Source organism: Ornithorhynchus anatinus, chromosome X5 (genome assembly GCF_004115215.2).
Source record: "Ornithorhynchus anatinus isolate Pmale09 chromosome X5, mOrnAna1.pri.v4, whole genome shotgun sequence".
Classification (NCBI taxonomy): Eukaryota; Metazoa; Chordata; class Mammalia; order Monotremata; family Ornithorhynchidae; genus Ornithorhynchus; species Ornithorhynchus anatinus.
The window spans coordinates 5,345,228-5,362,418 of record NC_041753.1 but is presented as its reverse complement, the minus strand read 5'-3'; the positions used below and the strand labels follow the sequence as shown (position 1 = coordinate 5,362,418).

Here is a 17,191-nt window from a genome sequence, read left to right as displayed (position 1 = left end):
CCGTCCCGCGCCCTCATTGGCCGTCCCCCCGCCCCGGCCCCGCCCCCGCCGGCCCCCATTGGTCGATCGCCGCCGCCCGGCCCCGCCCCCCCGCCCGGCTTCCCGCTCCCATTGTCTCCGCCGGCGCCGCCCGCCCGGCCCCCCGCCGCCCAGTCCGGACGCCCGCTTTTCCGGGATCGCGCTCTTTCTCCGGCCGGCGGAGGGTCGGCGCGGGCCCGGGCCGGGCCGGGCGGGCCGGGCCGCTCTTCCCCCGCCTTCGGGACCCGCTTCCTCGCGGGGCGATGGCCGCGCTCCGCTCGCTGCTGCTGCTGCTGCTGCTGCTGCCGCCGCCCTGGTGGCCCGGGCCGGGGGGCGAGGCCCGGGCGGGCCGGACCTGCACCGAAACCCGGCAGGTGCTGGGGGCTCGGGGCTACAGCCTCAACTTGCTCCCTCCCGCCCTTATCTCAGGTAAGGGGAGGGGGACCCCCTAAAGTGGGGGGCGGGGGGGACCCCGGGACCGGTCGCTTCCATAACCCCCACCCCCTTCCCATTCAGTTGCATCCCCAAATAAATCCTCCCCCCATCTAACCCCGTCCCCAAATAAACCCACTCAACGGTACTTATTGAGCGCCTCCTCTGTGCAGAGCACTGTACTAAGCGCTTGGACGCATCCCCCTCCCACCCTCAGTAATAATAACCATGTTGATATCTGTTAAGCGCTTACTACGTGCAGAGCACTGTTCTAAGCGCCGGGGGATACAAGGTGATCAGGGTGGCCCGTATGGGGCTCACAATCCCCATTTTACAGATGAGGGAACTGAGGCACAGAGGGGTTAAGTGACTTGCCCAAAGTCACACAGCTGACAAGTGGCGGAGCCGGGATTCGAACGCCCCCCTCCCCCCACCAGCTTCAGTTCGGTTGTATTTACTGAGCGCCGACCACTGGACTCAACGCTCGGGAGAACAATAAGCACCCATAAAGGGCATCCAGTCTTGGGGGGGGGAGACGGGCTGAAAGAGAGAGACCCTCCTGTTATAGCCCCTTCCCAGCCTCTAGCCCCATCCTCCAAGCGCTTAGGACAGTGCTCTGCACAGAGTCAGCGCTCAGTAAATACCAGCGAGTGAGTGAATAATAGACCCCCTTGTTCTCTTCATATCTGTTGCCCGAATTGTCCATTGCAAGCGCTTAGGACAGTGCTCTGCACAGAGTCAGCGCTCAGGAAATACCGATGAGTGAATGAATAATAGACCCTCTCGTTCTATTCATATCTGCTGCCCGAATTGTCCATTGCAAGCGCTTAGGACAGGGCTCTGCACAGAGTCAGCGCTCAGTAAATACTATTGAATGAATGAATTCTATCCCCCTATAGCCCCATCCCATAATAGACCCTCCCATTATAGTCCTTTCCCATCCTATAGCCCCCCCCAATAACCTCAGTACAGTGTTTCGCAGAGCACTTAATAAATACCACTATTATTCTTTTTATCGTTAACCCCTTTCCGCCCATAATTCGCTCCTTTAATAACCCTCCTGTCTTTCCTCTCCTCATTCCCTAATAATTCCTTTCCCTTCCCCCATCCCTCAACCCTTTCTTCCTTCCTGACTCCTTCCCCTTGCCTGTCAATCGGTGGTATTGATGGAGCATTTACCGGGGGGCAGAACACTGTGCAAAGCGTTCGGGACAGTATCGTACAACCGAGTTGGAAGCCGCTTTCCCGGCACGCGATGAGTTTGCAGTCTAGAGGGAAGCTTAAAAATCTATCTTTTAATAATCTCTCCCCACTCCGGTCCCCACCACCGTTCCCATCTTTCTTCAGCACTAAAGGATTAGGCGCGGGGCTGGGAGTCAGAAGGACCTGGGTTCTGATCCCGGCTCCGCCCCTTGACTGCGGGGTGACCTCGGGCGAGTCGCTGCGCTTCCTCTGTGCCTCAGTTTCCTGTAAAATGGGGATCGGGACCGTGAGCCCGTACGTGGACTGTGTCCAACTTAATTGGCTTCTTTCTACCCCGGCGCTCAGTACAGTGACTGGCACGTAGCGCCTAACGAATACCGGGAGGAAAAACAAAATCGCTGTCCCATCCTCCGTTAACACCCTCCCCCATCCTAAAGTCAAACCCCTCCCCGTTCCCAAATCCTTGCCCAGTCCTTCACTGGTCCTGGGCGCCCCAACCTGCCCTAGGGGAGGCAAGATTCGACCTGATTACCTTGTCTGTATCGCAGCGTTTAGAACAGTGCTTGGCACATGGTGAACACCAAAACGACTCCCGTGGTCTTCGGGCTCGTCCCTGGGGTCCGGCGGGTTTGAGGCCCTACAGAGGCTGGGGTCAGTCGGTCATTCAGTCGTGATTATCGAGCGCTTACTGTGTGCGGAGCACTGTACTGAGCGCTTGGGAGAGTCCGCTATGACGACAAACGGACACGTTCCCTGTCCACCGCGGGCTTAGAGGGGGATGTTCTAGGGGATGGGGATTCAGTTAGGGTGGGGGACTCTTGGGTTATCCGGGGAACCCCCATTTCTCCGGGCTGGTAATAATAATAATGATTATGGGATTTGCTAAGCACGTATTGTGTGCCAAGCACTGTACTGGGCGCTGGGTTAGATAGAGAAGCAGCGTGGTTCAGTGGAAAGAGCCCGGGCTTGGGAGTCAGAGGTCGTGGGTTCGAATGCCGGCTCTGCCACTTGGCAGCTGTGTGACCGTGGGCAAGTCACTTCACTTCTCTGGGCCTCAGTTCCCTCATCTGGAAAACGGGGAGGAAGACTGTGAGCCTCATGAGGGACAACCTGATTACCCTGCCAGCCCCAGGGCTTAGAACAGTGCTGTGCACAGAGTAAGCGCTTAACAAATACCAACATTATTATGATTCAAGACGATCGGGTTGCCCGACGTGGAGCTCGCAGACTAAGGGGGAGGGAGGACAGGGCCGGCCAGCGTGTGCGTGTGTGTTGGGAATAATAATGTTGGTATTTGTTAAGCGCTTACTACGTGCAGAGCACCGTTCTAAGCGCTGAGGGAGATACAGGGTCACCAGGTTGTCCCACGTGAGGCTCACCGTCTTCATCCCCATTTGACAGATGAGGGAACTGAGGCACAGAGAAGCGAAATGACAGTCACACAGCTGCCAAGGGGCAGAGTCGGGATTCGAACCCACGACCTCTGACTCCCAAGCCCGGGCTCTTTCCAGTGAGCCGCGCTGCCCCCATCCTCCTCCCCCTCCGTGTAGGGGGAGGGGAGGCCGGACTGCCCGGTCACCGGGTCATCCGAAGCCTCCCCCGGGGTCACGGGCCAGATGGCCGGCAGGAGCGGCCCGAAGGAGCCGGGGGCGGGGAGCAGAGTCGACGGAGAGGACCCGAGGGGGGGCCGGCGGGGGGCCGGAGGAGGGCCGGCGGGTCGGAGGGGCTCACCGCGGCCCCCGGCCCCGTCCAGGGGAGCACCTCCGCGTCTGCCCCCAGGATTACACCTGCTGCTCCAGCGAGACGGAGCTGAGGCTCAGCCGGGACACCGAGGAGGCCTTCCGCGTTCTGCTGGAAGAGAGCGGCTCCTTCCTGCTCACCACCCTGGCTGCCCGGCAGCGGAAGCTCGACGGTGAGGACCCGGGCCTCCGGGCCTCCCTCCCTTCCCCCCCCCCCCCCCCAGCCCTCCTGTCCTCTGGCACCGTAATAATAACAACGAGGGCGGTATCTGCTAAGCGCTTGCAAGGTGCCAAGCCCCGTTCTAAGCGCTGGGGGAGATACGTCATCAGGACGTTCCCGTGACATCGTCTCCATCTTACACGCGGGGGAACCGAGGCCCAGAGAAGTGAGGGGGCTTGCCCGTGGTCACACGGCCGGTGGCGGAGCCGGGATCAGAACCCGGGACCTTCTGACTCCCCGGCCTGGGCTCTATCCATTAGGCTACGCTGTCCGCTGCGTCGCCGAGGAACTTGGATCTCTAGACACTTGACGTTCCCCGCCGCAACCTCAGCTCCGCAGCACTTATCTGCCAATATATATATATATAATCTATCCGGATTAACGTCGTTCGTCTCCCCCTGTAGACTCTAAGGTCCTCGTGGGCGGAGAAGGTGTCTCCCATTCACTCCTTCCTTCGGTCGTATTTACTGAGCACTTACCGCGTGCGGAGCCCTGGACTAAACACTTGGGAAAGTACAATTCGACAATAAACAGTGACGTTCCCCGCCCCCCCGTGAGGTCGCAGCTCTGTTGTGTCGGACTCTCCCAAGGGGTTAGTTCAGTGCCGTGCGCACAGTCGGCGCTCAGTAAATACCATTGATCGATTGATAGATTGTCAGCGAGTCTGAGGAGGTTCCCGCCACTTATCTTGGGTGTCTTTTCCTCTCTCTTTCTGTCTCGCTTCCCCTCTCCCCCACGCCCCAACAACACTCCGGCCATCCTTCTCTCCCTCCGTCTCTGCTTCGCTTCCATCTCTGCCGCCCTCCGCCCCGTCTCTGCCTCTCCCCGTCCTTCTCTGACTCCGCCTGACTGCCTCCCGTCCCGGTCGTCCCCGTCCCCCGCCCCCCCCCCCCGTTTCCCTCCTGCTTTCCTCTCCCTCTCTCTGTCGTCGTCCCCCTGCCTCCCCGTCTGTCTCTGCTGCCCTCTGACCCGCCGTCTCTCCTCTTTCGTCTCTCCTCCCCTACCGGTGTGCCTCTCCGCCTCTGCCGACGGCTCCTCTTCCCCCTCCTCCGCCCCCTCCTCCCGCCCCCGCTCCTCCGTTCCTCGGCCCGCCGGCCCCCGAGGCCAGAGTTCTTCCGGGAGCTTCTGGTGACGGCGGAGCGGTCCCTGGCCCAGATGTTCTCGCGCTCCTACGGCCGCCTGTTCGCCCAGCACGCCCCGGTGTTCGGGAGCCTGTTCTCCCAGCTGCGGGCCCACTACGGGGGCGCGGGCGTGGCCCTGGACGAGGCCCTGGACGGCTTCTGGGCCCAGCTCCTGGAGCGGACCTTCCCCCTGCTGCATCCGCACTACCACTTCCCCCCGGATTACCTGCTCTGCCTGACCAAGCACAGCGGGCAGACCCGCCCCTTCGGCGACGCCCCCCGCCAGCTCCGCCTGCAGGTGACGCCCCCCGAGCCCTCCCCCGGACCCCCCGCTTCCCGGCGGGACCTCCCCGTCGCCCCGCGGCCCGCCCTCCCCCACCCCGCCCCGCGCGTCTCCTCCATGCCCCTTCGTGTCCCTCCCCGCACCAGGTCACCCGAGCCCTGGTAGCCGCTCGGGCCTTCGTCCAGGGCCTGGCGACCGGCAGGGACGTGATCGGCACGGCGGTCAAGGTGAGGGTCGGTCGGCTCCGACGGGGCTCTGCCCCCAGAGGTTCCCGGAACGCGCCGGGGTGGGCGACGACCACCGGGGCAGAGGGCGGCTGGGGAAGTTGGCTCGACTGGGGCTCCGCCTCCAGGGGTTCACAGAAGACGCCGGGGAAGGCGACGATCATCGGGGATTGGTGGGGCGGGTGACGGTGGTTCGGGGAATCCACTTTCGCTAAAGCTGGATGCGGAAGAAGGGAAGACCGCCCCCCCGGCCTCAGGACCACCGCCCCAGCCCTGACTGTCGCCCTCCCTCCCCAGGTGGCCATCACCCCGGGCTGCAGCCAAGCGCTCATGAGACTGACCGGCTGCCCCCTGTGCAGGGGGACCCCCGGACTCCGGCCGTGCGCCGGCTTCTGCCTCAACGTGGCCCGGGGCTGCCTCAGTGCGGGGGGTCTGGACCCCGACTGGGGGGGCTACGTAGGTACGGGGTCGGTCCTGGGGGGGGGGGGGTGGCATCCGATTGTGGTGGGGGGACGTCCCCTCGGGGGAGTCCGTCCCCTCTGTCGCTGACCCGTCCACCTCCACCTCGGCCAGACGCCCTGTTGCAGGTGTCGGAACGTCTGGAGGGGCCGTTCTCCATGGAGCTGGCCGCCCAGTCCATCGCCGTGAAGATCTCCGAGGGGCTCATGTTTCTGCAGGAGAACAGCGTCCAAGTGTCCGCCAAGGTGGGCGGGGGAGGTCCCGGGGGGAGAGAGTCGGAGGGAGGCGTTTGGAGTTGGGAGTGGGGATTAGGAGGAGAGCGAGGTGGCGGGTGGAGAGAGGGACCGGAATCCACACCTTGGGCCTCCCCTTCAGGTGTTCCAGGGCTGTGGGGGGCCTCGCCCGGCCCCTGCCCGAGCCCGCCGGGCCCCCCCGCCTCGAGACGAGGTCGGAAGGAGGTTCCGGGTTTTCCCCCCTGAAGAGGAAAGACCGACTACGGCGGCCGGCACCAACCTGCACCGATTGGTGAGGGGTGACCGGCGACCGGGGGGGACCATCCGAGGGCGGGGGGATGGCGACCCTCCCTCCCGTCCTCTTCTTCCCCGACCGGGATCTCCCCTCCGACTCTCCCCTCCCGCTGCCCCAACTGGTATGTTCCCCGCCTCTGAGTCTCCCCTCGCTCCATCCCGCTGCAGCTGACTGAGTTGCGGGAGAGGCTGCGACGGATGCGGGGTTTCTGGGCGTCCCTCCCCCTGACCCTGTGCAGCGACGAGCGGATGTCGGCCGGCGTGGGAGAGGAGGAGCGTTGCTGGAACGGGGCGGGGCGGGGGCGGTGAGTGACTCCCCCGAGGAGGAGTGGGAGGTGGGGCGAGCCGAGGCGGGCGCGATGAGTCCAGAAGACCCCGGGTGGGGGCATTGGGTCGGGGGCTGGGGCTTGGGGGGTGGTCAGGAGGGAAAACCCACCTCCTTCCATCATCTCTCAATCAATCGCTCGTATTTGAGTGGTCACGGTGTGCAGAGCGCTGTACTGAGCACTGGGGAGAGGACAGAATTTAACAGACGGATTCCCCGCCCACAGTGAGCTTAGAGTCTAGAACGGGAGACAAGCCTGAACATAAATGCAGCGTGGCTCAGTGGAAAGAGCCCGGGCTTGGGAGTCAGAGGTCATGAGTTCGGATCCCGGCTCCGTCACTTGTCAGCTGTGTGACTTTGGGCAAGTCACTTCACTTCTCTGGGCCTCAGTTACCTCATCTGTAAAATGGGGATTAAGACTGTGAGCCTCACGTGGGACAACCTGATTACCCTGTATATCCCAGTGCTTAGAACAGTGCTCTGCACATAGTAAGCGCTTAATAAATACCAACATTATTATAAATAACTAAATGCCAGATAAGCTCATTACGGGCAGGGAACGGGTCTGCTAATTCTGTTGGAGCATACTCTCCGGAGCGCTTGGTACAGTGCTCTGCACAGAGTAAGCCCTCAGTAAATGAGATCGATGGGCAAGTGCCGCGGGACTGGGGATGGGGTGAATGAAGGATAGAAATTCAAGTGCAAGGGTGATGCAGAAGGGAGTGGGAGAGGGTGGGGGGCTTAGTCAGGGAAGGCCTCCTGGAGGAGAGGGGCCTTCGATAAGGCTTCGAAGCGGGGGAGGGTCGCTGTCTGGCGGATCGGAAGCGGGGGGCGAGGTGGGGGTGTTCCAGAGGCGGGATGTGGGCTAGAGGTCGGCAGGGAGAAGAACGAGATTGAGTTCGGCAGCGAGTAGGTTGGCGGTATTTCTTGGGGAACAGCGTGGCCTAGTGGAATGGGAGTCAGAGGACCTGGGTTCTAATCGTTTTATTTATTGAGCGCTTACTCTGTGCAGGACACTAGACAGGGCACAGCACAATATAACAGACACGTTTCCCTGTTATAGCTGATAAACTACAGATATGATCAGTTACGGCTCGTTTCTGTCCCAGCGCGTAGAACGGTGCTTGGCACATAGTAAGCGCCTAACAGACCCCAATCGCTATTAACCAGGCCCTGTCGGAGCCAGGAGGGGAAGGGGGTCAGAATCCCCCCAGTCCCGGAGCTCTCCCGATCCCCCGCTCGCCCCCTTCCCCGCAGGTACCTGGCGGCCGTGGTGGGAGCGGGACTGTCGGAGCAGCTGGCCAACCCCGAGCTGAACGTGGACGTGGCCGCCGGGCCCGACTTGGCTACTCGGCGGCGGCGGCTTCAGCTCCGGGCGGCCACGGCCCGGCTCGGCGCGGCCGCGCTCGGACGGGACCTGGACCTGCAGGACGCCGGTAGGACGCCCCTCGACCCCGGCCCGCCCTCCCCGCGAGCCGTGACCCGAACCCGCCCCTCCTGAGACCCTCAACCCTCTGCCACCCTCCCCCCAACCTCTGTCCCGCACCTGCCCCCCGAACCCCTCGACCCCGGGCCGCCCCTCCCCGCCACTCCTGTCACGGACCTGTCCTCTGAAACCCCTGACCCCCGTGCCGCCCTCCCCCGAACCCGAGGCCCGGCCCTGCTCTCGAAACCCTGGACCCTGCGTGTGTCTACGTCCCCCAAACCCGCGTCCTGGACCAACCCCTCAACCCCACGTTGCTTTCCCCCGACCTGTGTCCCTGACCTGCCCCGGCCCCAGACAATCCTATGTCCTGGTCCTGCCTCTCCTGCCCCCCCAAACCCCCGCATCCCCCTCCCCCAACCCTGTCCCGTACCTGCTGGCTGCCAGTGGGTGACCCCCGCCCTCCCCATCCCCGAGCCCCCTCCCCTTGTCGTCCCCTCCGGGGCCGCTGACCACCGCCCCTCTCCCCCTCCCCGGGCAGACGAAGACGGCAGCGGGTCCGGGCTGGGAGAGCGCTACGTGGACGACTGGGCCGCCGCCGCCGCCCCCCCGGCCCGGGGGCCCCGACCCCCCCGCAGGGACACCCCCGGCGGGGGCAAGGGGGGCCCGGGGAGCGGGCGACACAACCAGGGCCGGGGGGCGGCCGGGCGGGTCACGGTCCCCGAGGGCCTTCTCCTTCTCTTCCTCCTCCTCCTCCCCTCCGGCCTGGCCCTGTTGGGACTTCGGTAGCCGACGGGGAAAGGGGTTGTTGGGGGGGAACTGGGGGGGGGGGGGGCGTGCAGCAGACAGCTGGCAATTTAGGGGTTAAACTACCCCCCCCCCGACCCCTCCCAACCGCACATACTCACTCTCCTTCCCTTGGCCACGGAGGGAGGGGGTTAGAAATGCCGCCGAGCCTGGGGAAGAGTTGGGAAACGGTGAACAGGAACAAGGGGAGAAGCAAAGAGCTTGGAGGGAGAGCTGAGGAGTGGGGAAGGGAAGGGAGAAACAGCCCAGACAGAGCACAAGCCTCCCCAGAGGACCAAGGAGCCGGGAAACAGCTCGAAGAAACAAAGGGGCGACGCAGCCAGGTCTGGGGAGGAGCGGGGGTGGGGGGTGGCACAGCTTAGGAACCGGGGGGGAGGCTGAGTCTGGACCAGGAGCCGGGGGTGGGGTGGGGGGGAGGGCAGGGGCCATAGAGAACAGGATTGGGGGAAAGGGATGGCAACTTGCAGCCCCCTCCCGATCTCTCTGCCGGGGAAGCGGCGAGCGGGAAGCAGGGCAGAGGGAGCCGGGTCAGGGCGGCGGCCCCCAAAACGCCCAACGAGATCAAGCTGCGGCAGCTGTTTGCCGGACCGAGGTCGGGGGTGGGGAGCTGTGGAAGGATATTTATTTTTTCATTTTTTAGGGGGGGGTATTTATTTGGGGCTGGGCGACGGGAGGAACCCTAGCCTGGGGATACAGGGGTTGGGGGGGAGGGCCTGAGGCGGGGGGAGGGTCTCTGAGGGGGAAGTTTTCTGTCACTGAGTGTTTTTTTTGTACTTAAAAAAAAAAGGAAAAATAGGTCGGTGTCCCACCACCCCCTTCCCATCTCCTACAGAGTTGGATGTCGTCCGTCCCCCGTCCCCCGTCACCCCCGTTGTGTCTGAGTCTTGTGGTTTTTCTATTCGGCAAATAAACGGTTAATTTATGGAGCGAAGCGCGTGGGAGTCGGAGTCCTCCGTGTCCATCTGTCCACCCGCCCGGCCGTCTCGGTCCAGCTGGCCGGGGAGAACTCAGGCCCGTCCCGGTGATCCCAGGGCGTCGGGTGGGGAGCGGGGTGTCTGAGAGGGCTCCGACCGGGGGGTGTTCAGTCTCTCCTCTCTCCTCTCTTTGTGTGTCTCTCTCCTCCTCTCTCTGTCTCTTTCTCTTCCCCTGAAAAGGCCTTTTGTTCCGGAGGAATTTGAGGAGAGAAAGTACAATTGCCTCAACGGAGAGAGGAGAGGGGCGGAAGGCCAGGCCGGGTGGGCAGGCGGGCGGGCAGGGACAGGTCTGGATAAAGAGGAGGAGGAGGAGGGGGTGCCGGGGGAGGGTTGGGGGGAGCGGCCAGGGGAGGGAGGCTGGGCGGAGCGTCCGGCAGAGAAAGTTTTCAGGGAAAATCGGAGTGGAGCTAGGAGGGCGTCGGCCGGAAGGGGTTGGGGGGGGGCGGCGGGCAGAGAGAGAGAGGGGCCGGGACCCCCGTGCCTTACCCCCCAACCCTGCCTGGGTGAGTGGAGAGGGTCTCGGGGGGTCGGCCGGGGAAGGAGCGAGGGTTGCGGAGAGACTCCGGGATGGGGGGACGGGGCCTGGGGCTGAAGTGGGGAGTGAAGAGCGGGGATGAGGAGGAGGAGGAGATAGGGCCTAGTTGGGCCCGGGGGTGTCGTGGGCAGGCAGATGAGGAGGGGGTAAGGGGAGGGGGCCTGACGGAGTGGATCACAGGGACGGGAAGGGGCTTCTGGAGCAGAAGCGGTTGGGGAAGGGGAGGCCCCGAGAGCTGGGTCAAAGGTCAAGGGTCAGGGATCCCCGGCCCGTCGTCCCCACGGGTGCCCGCGGTCGGGTTGCCGGGGATGGTGGGTGTCGTCTGGGTCGGTCTCGTGACCTTCCCTCCCGGGTCCCCCAGGCTGCGCGTCCTGGAGTGTGTAGCGACACGTTACCGCGTGTGCCGGGTTGGGCCGGCACCCAGAGCCTCTGGCCGGGAAGGGGGTGGTCTACGTCTGCCGTTTGCCCACCGCACACCCTCATGGCTTCGTCCTGACGCTCTCTCGGACGGCCCTGGCCACCTGCTGACCAACCGGCCCCTCGATCCGCCCCAGCCGAGCCAGCGGGAATCCCGCCCTGCCAGTCGGCCCCGGGCTGGGGGGAGGATGCGGCGGGAGGGAACGTGGGTAGACCCCGGGGAGAGAAATACCTATCCATCTCCCTCCAAGGCCCCCCAACCTAACGGGCCGGAGGAGGGGTTGGTGGTCGGGGCCTGAGGCAGGGAGAGGGACGGGGGGGATTGGGACGTGGGCCCGATTCCCCCGGCCCCCGCCTCCGTCCGCTGCCCTTCCCCTCTGCCGGCCCCCTCCCCAACCTGTCCGAGGTCTGACAGGAGAGGAGGGGGGCAGGGGAGATGGGAGAACTGGGGTAGGGGGAGAGATAAGGCAGCCTTCCCCACAGCCTCCTCCGGGCCTGATGGCGGAGATCCAATCCATCTCTCTGTCTCTCAGTCTCTGCGTCTGTCTCTGCCTCGCCCTCACCCGCCCTCACCCGCCCCCCGCACCAACTAAATCCCCGGGGATTAAGTTGATGGGAGGGAAGCGGTCGGATCAGAAGCTGTGAAATCTTGGGATGAAAGGTTGGGGGAGGGCAGAGACACGGCCAGGAAGACGAAAGAGAAAACGAGAGACTGGGAGGGAGGGAGGAGAGACGGAGCCCGGCATGGTGGGGAGGAGTGAGAGTGGGGGGCACTCGGTTGGTCTCCATCTCTGCCGTGGGGGGGGGGGGGTCCCCCGGACGGCCGGCTCCCTCCCGCGGGAGGGTGCGTCCCCCGCATCGAGACAGGGTCAGGCCGTGGCCGCAGACAGGAAAAGGACAAGCCGAGAGGTCGGCTCAGTCACCGGGCCTTTCGGGCGGAGGGCCAGGCCAGCTGGAACGAGGGTGGGGGTGGGGGGCTGGAGGGAGGGGCGGGGGGCGGGATAGGGGGACCGTGGGGAGAGGAAGGAGGGAGGAAACCAGAGGGACAGAGACAGAGGAAGAGGGAAGTGAAAAGTACCAACTTCGGCTCACACACCTACCTCTTCCCGACTCTCTTCCCGAGCTCCCGTTTCCCCAAGAGCTCTCCCCGCCATCCTCCTCCTCCTCGCCCTCCCCCCCGGCCCCCCAACCCTCCTGCCCCTCCCTCTATCCCCCCCCCTCCACTCCCGCCATCCCAACCCCCCCCCCCCCCCCCAACTTTCCAGACGCTGAGGGAAGCCAGAAATCTGCTGATTCCGACTAACCCGACCCCCTCGATTCCCATCTGGCCTCCGACGGGCCGGAGGCGGGGTTCCGCGTCGGGAGGGGGCTCCCCAGAGATTCAGAGACCCGAGCCCGGGGCGCCCGTCTCTCCATCTCGCTCGAGGGGCTCCCGAGGTCACCCCCGTCTCTGTCTCCACCCCTGCCTTCCCCCAGGAGGATGCGGCCGTGGCCGGGCTGGGGGCTGCGGGGCCTCTGGACGGCGGTGGGCGTCTGCACGACCGTTGGGTTCGTCCTCCAGATCTGGGGGGGCCCCTTCCACAGGAGGTGAGTGCGCTCATTCGTTCATTCAGTCGTACTTACCGAGCACTAACCCTGGGCTGAGCACCGTACTAAGCGCTGGGGAGAGGACAGTAGAGCAATACGCAGACGCCTTCCCCGCCCACGACGAGAGCGCGTCCCCCTCTCCCGAGACCCCCTTCCCCGGGTGACCGCCCCGGCAACCGTCCCCCCGTTCCTTCGGTCCGGGCCTCCCCCTCCGTAACGATCGCGACGGTGTTCTGCGAGGCGGCGACTCTGCGCCAAGCGCTGGGGCGGACGCGAGGCGTCCGCCTGACGTCGCCCCCCTTCCCTCCTTCGCCGCTCAGGTCCTCGAGCCCCCGGGGGGGACCGCCGGGCCCGTGGGGGGCTCCCGGCCCTCAGTGCTCTCCGCGGGACCACCTGGTCTTCCTGAAGACCCACAAGACGGGCAGCAGCTCGGTGCTCAGCCTGCTCCACCGCTACGGCGACAGGCGCAACCTGACCTTCGCCCTGCCCGCCCGCTACCAGTTCGGCTACCCCCGGCCCTTCCAGGCCAGCAGGGTCAAAGGGTACGACCCCCAGGCCCGGCCCCCCCAACGCTACCACATCCTGTGTCACCACATGCGCTTCAACCTGCCCGAGGTGAGGGGCCGGCGGCCGGCGAGGGGCCGGGACGGAGGGGGAGGAGGGACGGGGGATGGCGGGAAGGGGGCCTGCTCCCGGAGGGGAGACGCCTCGGTCGATCCGTCGTATTTAGCGAGCGCTGAGCGGGTGCAGGGCACCGTACTGAGCGCTTAGGAGAGGACGCTGTAACGGACACGTCCCCGTCCCACAGCGAGCTCTCCTCGCTTTCTCTCCGACGCTGGCCAATCCTGGAAAGTAGCATGGCCTAGTGGAAACAGCCCGGGGCCTGGGCGTTACATGACCTGGGTCCTCATCCCGGCTCCGCGGCCTTAGGCAAGTCCCTTCTCTGCGCCTCAGTTCCCTCGTCTGGGAAGGTGGAGGCTAAAGCTGTGAGCCCCACGGGGGACAGGGACGGTGTCTCATCTGTGTCGAGGCCTTCCTTGCTTAAACGCTCCTTTCCTCCTCTCCCACTTCCTTCTGCTTCTTCCTTGCGCTTGGATAATGATAATGATGGTATTTGTTAAGCGTTTACTGTGCGCTGAGCACTGTTCTAAACGCGGGGGTAGATACAGGGTGGTCAGATTGTCCCACGTGGGGCTCGCTTTTTTTTTTTAAATCCCCATTTTTACAGATGAGGGAACTGAGGCCCAGAGAAGTGAAGCGACTTGCCCAAGGTCACAGAGCAGACAAGTGGCGGAGGCGGGATTAGAACCCACGACCTCTGACTCCCGAGCCCGGGCTCTTTCCACTAAGCCACGCTTTCCTCCCTTTATTCACCCCTCCTCTCAGCCCCACGGCACTTAAGTCCATCTCCGTCGTTTCTTTATTTCCGTTAACGTCTGCGGCCCCTTCTAGAAGCAGCGTGGCTCAGTGGAGAAAGCCCGGCCTTGGGAGTCGAAGTCATGGGTTCGAATTCCGACTCTGCCACTTGTCAGCTGTGTGACTGTGGGCAAGTCGCTTCACTTCTCCGGGCCTCAGTGACCTCATCTGTAAAATGGGGATTAAGACTAGGAGCGCCATGTGGGACAGGGACTGTGTCCAATCTGATTAGCTTCATTCATTCAATCGTATTTATTGAGCGCTTACTGTGTGCAGGGCACTGGATTAAATATCTCTCTGGCGCTTAGAACAGTGCCTGACACGCAGTAAGCGCTTAACAAATACCATCCTCATCGCTGAGCACTTCCTGTGTGCAGTGGCTGGTTCGTAGTAAGCGCTTAATGAATAGCGCAATTATTATTAGTGGTAGTGGTAAGCTTTGCACATAGTAAGCGCTTAAATACCACCATTATTATTACAGTCTAGTGTCCCGCACTGTCCTAAACCCTGGGATTGGTACGAGTTAATTAGGCTGGACACAGTCCCTGCCCCACATGGGGACTCACAGTCTCAAGGAGGAGGGAAAACAGGTATTGAATCCCCATTTTACAGTTGAGGAAACTGAGGCACAGAGAAGTTAAGTGACTCGCCCAAGGTCGGGCAGCAAACAGTGGGCAGAGCCGGAATTAGAACCCAGGTCCTCTGACTCCCGGGATCGCTTGTTCCACTAAGCCATGCTGCTTCTCGGTTGGGAGACACGTTTCCCGTCCACAAGGAGCTTACCGTCTGGGACGGAGCTCGGCACGTAGTAATAATAATAATAATGTTGGTATTTGTTAAGCGCTTACTATGTGCCGAGCACCGTTCTGAGCGCCGGGGGAGATACGGGGTCATCAGGTCGTCCCACGGGAGGCTCACGGTCTTAATCCCCATTTGACAGATGAGGTCACTGAGGCACAGAGGAGTTACGTGACTTGCCTACAGTCACACAGCTGCCAGGTGGCAGAGCCGGGATTCGAACCCATGACCTCTGACTCCCAAGCCCGGGCTCTTTCCACTGAGCCATGCCATCATTACGATTATTGGAGCGGGAGCTAGACGTTAAAAGAGACGAGGGGTCTGCTCATAAGTGATGGGGGGAGGGAGGGCTGAGGGTGAGGCGGGTATCAAACGCTTAAAGGGTACAGCTCCAACGACGTGGAAGGAAGAGGGCGGCGGCGAAAAATCGGGGAAGACTTCTCGGAGGAGGCGTGATCTCAGTTAAGGTTTTAACGGTGGGGATTCAGTCAATCGTCTTTATTGAGCGTCTCCTGAGCGCGGAGCCTTGGACTGAACGCTCGGGAGAGGTCGACGGAACAATATTCGGCCTCTGGGAAGCGGTGCGGCTTCGTGCGTCGGGCCCGGGCTCGGCCGTGGATTCTAATCCCGACTCCGCCGCTTGTCTGCTGTGTGACCTTGGGCAGGTCACCTGACTTCTCTGGGCCTCAGTTCCCTCATCTGTCAAATGGGGATGAAGACTGGGAGCCCCACGTGGGACAACCGGATGACCTTGTATCGACCCCAGCGCCTAGAACAGTGTTCGGCACATAGTAGGCGCTTAACTGATGCCATCGTTATTATTATTCTATAACAGACATAATTCCTGCCCACAGCGAGTTTACAGTCTAGAGGGGAGATGGGTGGTCTGCGACCCAGCTCCTTTCCCACCACCGCCTTTCGTCTCTCTGTTCCCGAATCCTCTGGCTCCTTCCCACCTCTTCGTCGTGCGCCGCCCTGTCCCCGGCCTCCCCCGCTATCATTAGCAGTAATAATGATAGTTATTATTATCACGATGCTTCATTCATTCCTTCGATCGTATCTGTTGAGCGCTTACTATGTGCAGAGCACTGTACAGAGCGCTGGGAGCGTACCGTTCGGCCACAGAGACGATCCCCGCCCCACTCGTTAAGCGCTTACTGTGTGCCAAGCGCCGTTCTAAGCACTGGGGTGGACACAGGTTCATCAGGTTGGACGCAGTCCCTGTCCCACGGGGGGCTCCCAGTCTTCATCCCCGTTTTCCGGAGGAGGGAACTGAGGCCCGGAGAAGCGAAGCGACTTGCCCGGGTGACACGGAGGACATGTGGCGGAGCCGGGATTAGAACCCGAGTCCCGCTGACTCCCGGGCCTCGGCTAGGCTCGGCCGGGCCCCCCGCGGCGCCCCGTCACCCCCCCACCTCGGGCCCCGCCCCGACCCCATCCTCCTCCCCCCCGACCCCGCCGTCCTAGGTGCTCCGCCTGATGCCCGCCGACAGCTTCTTCTTCTCCATCGTCCGGGACCCGGCCTCGCTGGCGGCGTCGGCCTTCTCCTACTACCGCTCCGTCTCCTCGGCCTTCCGGGCGGCCCCGTCCCTGCAGGCCTTCCTGGCCGCCCCCCGTCGCTTCTACCGGCCCGGGGGCCGCGGAGACCACTACGCTCGCAACCTGCTGTGGTTCGACTTCGGCCTCCCCCTGCCCGGCCCCGAGGCCCCCGCCGAGCCGCGGCGGGCCGCGCGGCCCCCCGGCCCTCCCCGGGACGCCGGGGCCTCCCGACCCTCTCCCGGGCCCTCGCCGGACGGCCCCGGCCCCCGGCCCCCCGCCGCCCCCTCGGCAGGCGCCCGGCCGACCGGACGCCCCGGGCCCGACCCCGACCCGGTCGTCGGCGGGGACGGCCCGCCGCCGTCGTCCCCCTCCTCCCTCCCGGCCCGCTTCGTCCGGCGGGCCCTGGAGTGGGTGGACGCGACCTTCGACCTGGTCCTGGTGGCAGAGCACTTCGACGAGTCGCTGGTCCTGCTGGCGGCCGCCCTGTGCTGGGAACTGGAGGACGTGGTCGGCTTCGTCCACAACGCCCGGGCGACCGGAGGGGGCAGAGGGCACGGGGTCGGGGAGCGGCACCCGTTGACGGCGGTCCGCGCCCGGGCCTGGAACGATCTGGACTGGGCCCTGTACCTCCACGCCAACCGCAGCCTGTGGGCCCGGGCCGAGCGGTTCGGGCTGGGCCGCCTGGCGAGCGGGGTGGCCGAGCTCCGGGCCCGGCGGGCGGCCCTGGCCGGGCGCTGCCTGCTGGGGGGAGGGGCCGTGGAGCCGGGCCGGATCGCCGACCGGGGGCTGCGGCCCTTCCAGTTCGGGACGGCCGGGATCCTGGGCTACGCCGTGAGGGGCGGGCTGGCCCCCCGGGACCGCGAGGCCTGCCTGCAGCTGGCCAGGCCCGAGCTCCAGTACAAGGACTGGCTGGACGCCAAACAGTTCGGGCGGAGGACGGCCGAGGGCGGAGGCGGGGTGCGATAAGGACGCCGATGACGCCAACTGCGGTATCTGTTGAGCGCTCACTACGTGCCGGGCTCCGTACTAAGCGCCGGGATAGATACGAGGTGATGGGTCGGGACCCGGTCCCCGTCCCACGTGGGGCCCGCGGTCCGAATCCCCGTTTTACGGACGAGGGAACGGAGGCTGCTCGGAGAAGCGA

The 17,191-nt window shown here is 64.1% G+C and overlaps 2 protein-coding genes across 3 annotated transcripts; both read left to right on the top strand.

The window, feature by feature from the left end:
- The first annotated feature begins 150 nt into the window (after positions 1-150).
- GPC2 (glypican 2) lies at positions 151-8,763 on the top strand. The gene is made up of 10 exons (XM_029055540.2): positions 151-447; positions 3,407-3,565; positions 4,721-5,031; positions 5,163-5,243; positions 5,538-5,700; positions 5,814-5,944; positions 6,075-6,224; positions 6,395-6,531; positions 7,809-7,987; positions 8,516-8,763. Exons 1-10 carry the CDS (start codon positions 282-284, stop codon positions 8,761-8,763), a joined length of 1,725 nt encoding a protein of 574 aa, XP_028911373.1. The 5' UTR covers positions 151-281.
- A 1,396-nt stretch (positions 8,764-10,159) lies between these two features.
- On the top strand, positions 10,160-17,098 carry GAL3ST4 (galactose-3-O-sulfotransferase 4). Of its 2 annotated transcripts, XM_029055049.2 has the most exons (4): positions 10,160-10,258; positions 12,184-12,294; positions 12,615-12,909; positions 15,976-17,098. In XM_029055049.2, the coding sequence occupies exons 2-4, from the start codon at positions 12,188-12,190 to the stop codon at positions 17,011-17,013; spliced, it is 1,440 nt and encodes a 479-aa protein (XP_028910882.1). In that variant the 5' UTR covers positions 10,160-10,258; positions 12,184-12,187; the 3' UTR covers positions 17,014-17,098. The 2 variants fall into 2 exon arrangements, with proteins under 2 accessions (XP_028910882.1, XP_039766887.1); XM_039910953.1 differs by lacking the exon at positions 10,160-10,258 and having other exon boundaries at positions 12,002-12,294.
- Positions 17,099-17,191: the final 93 nt, after the last annotated feature.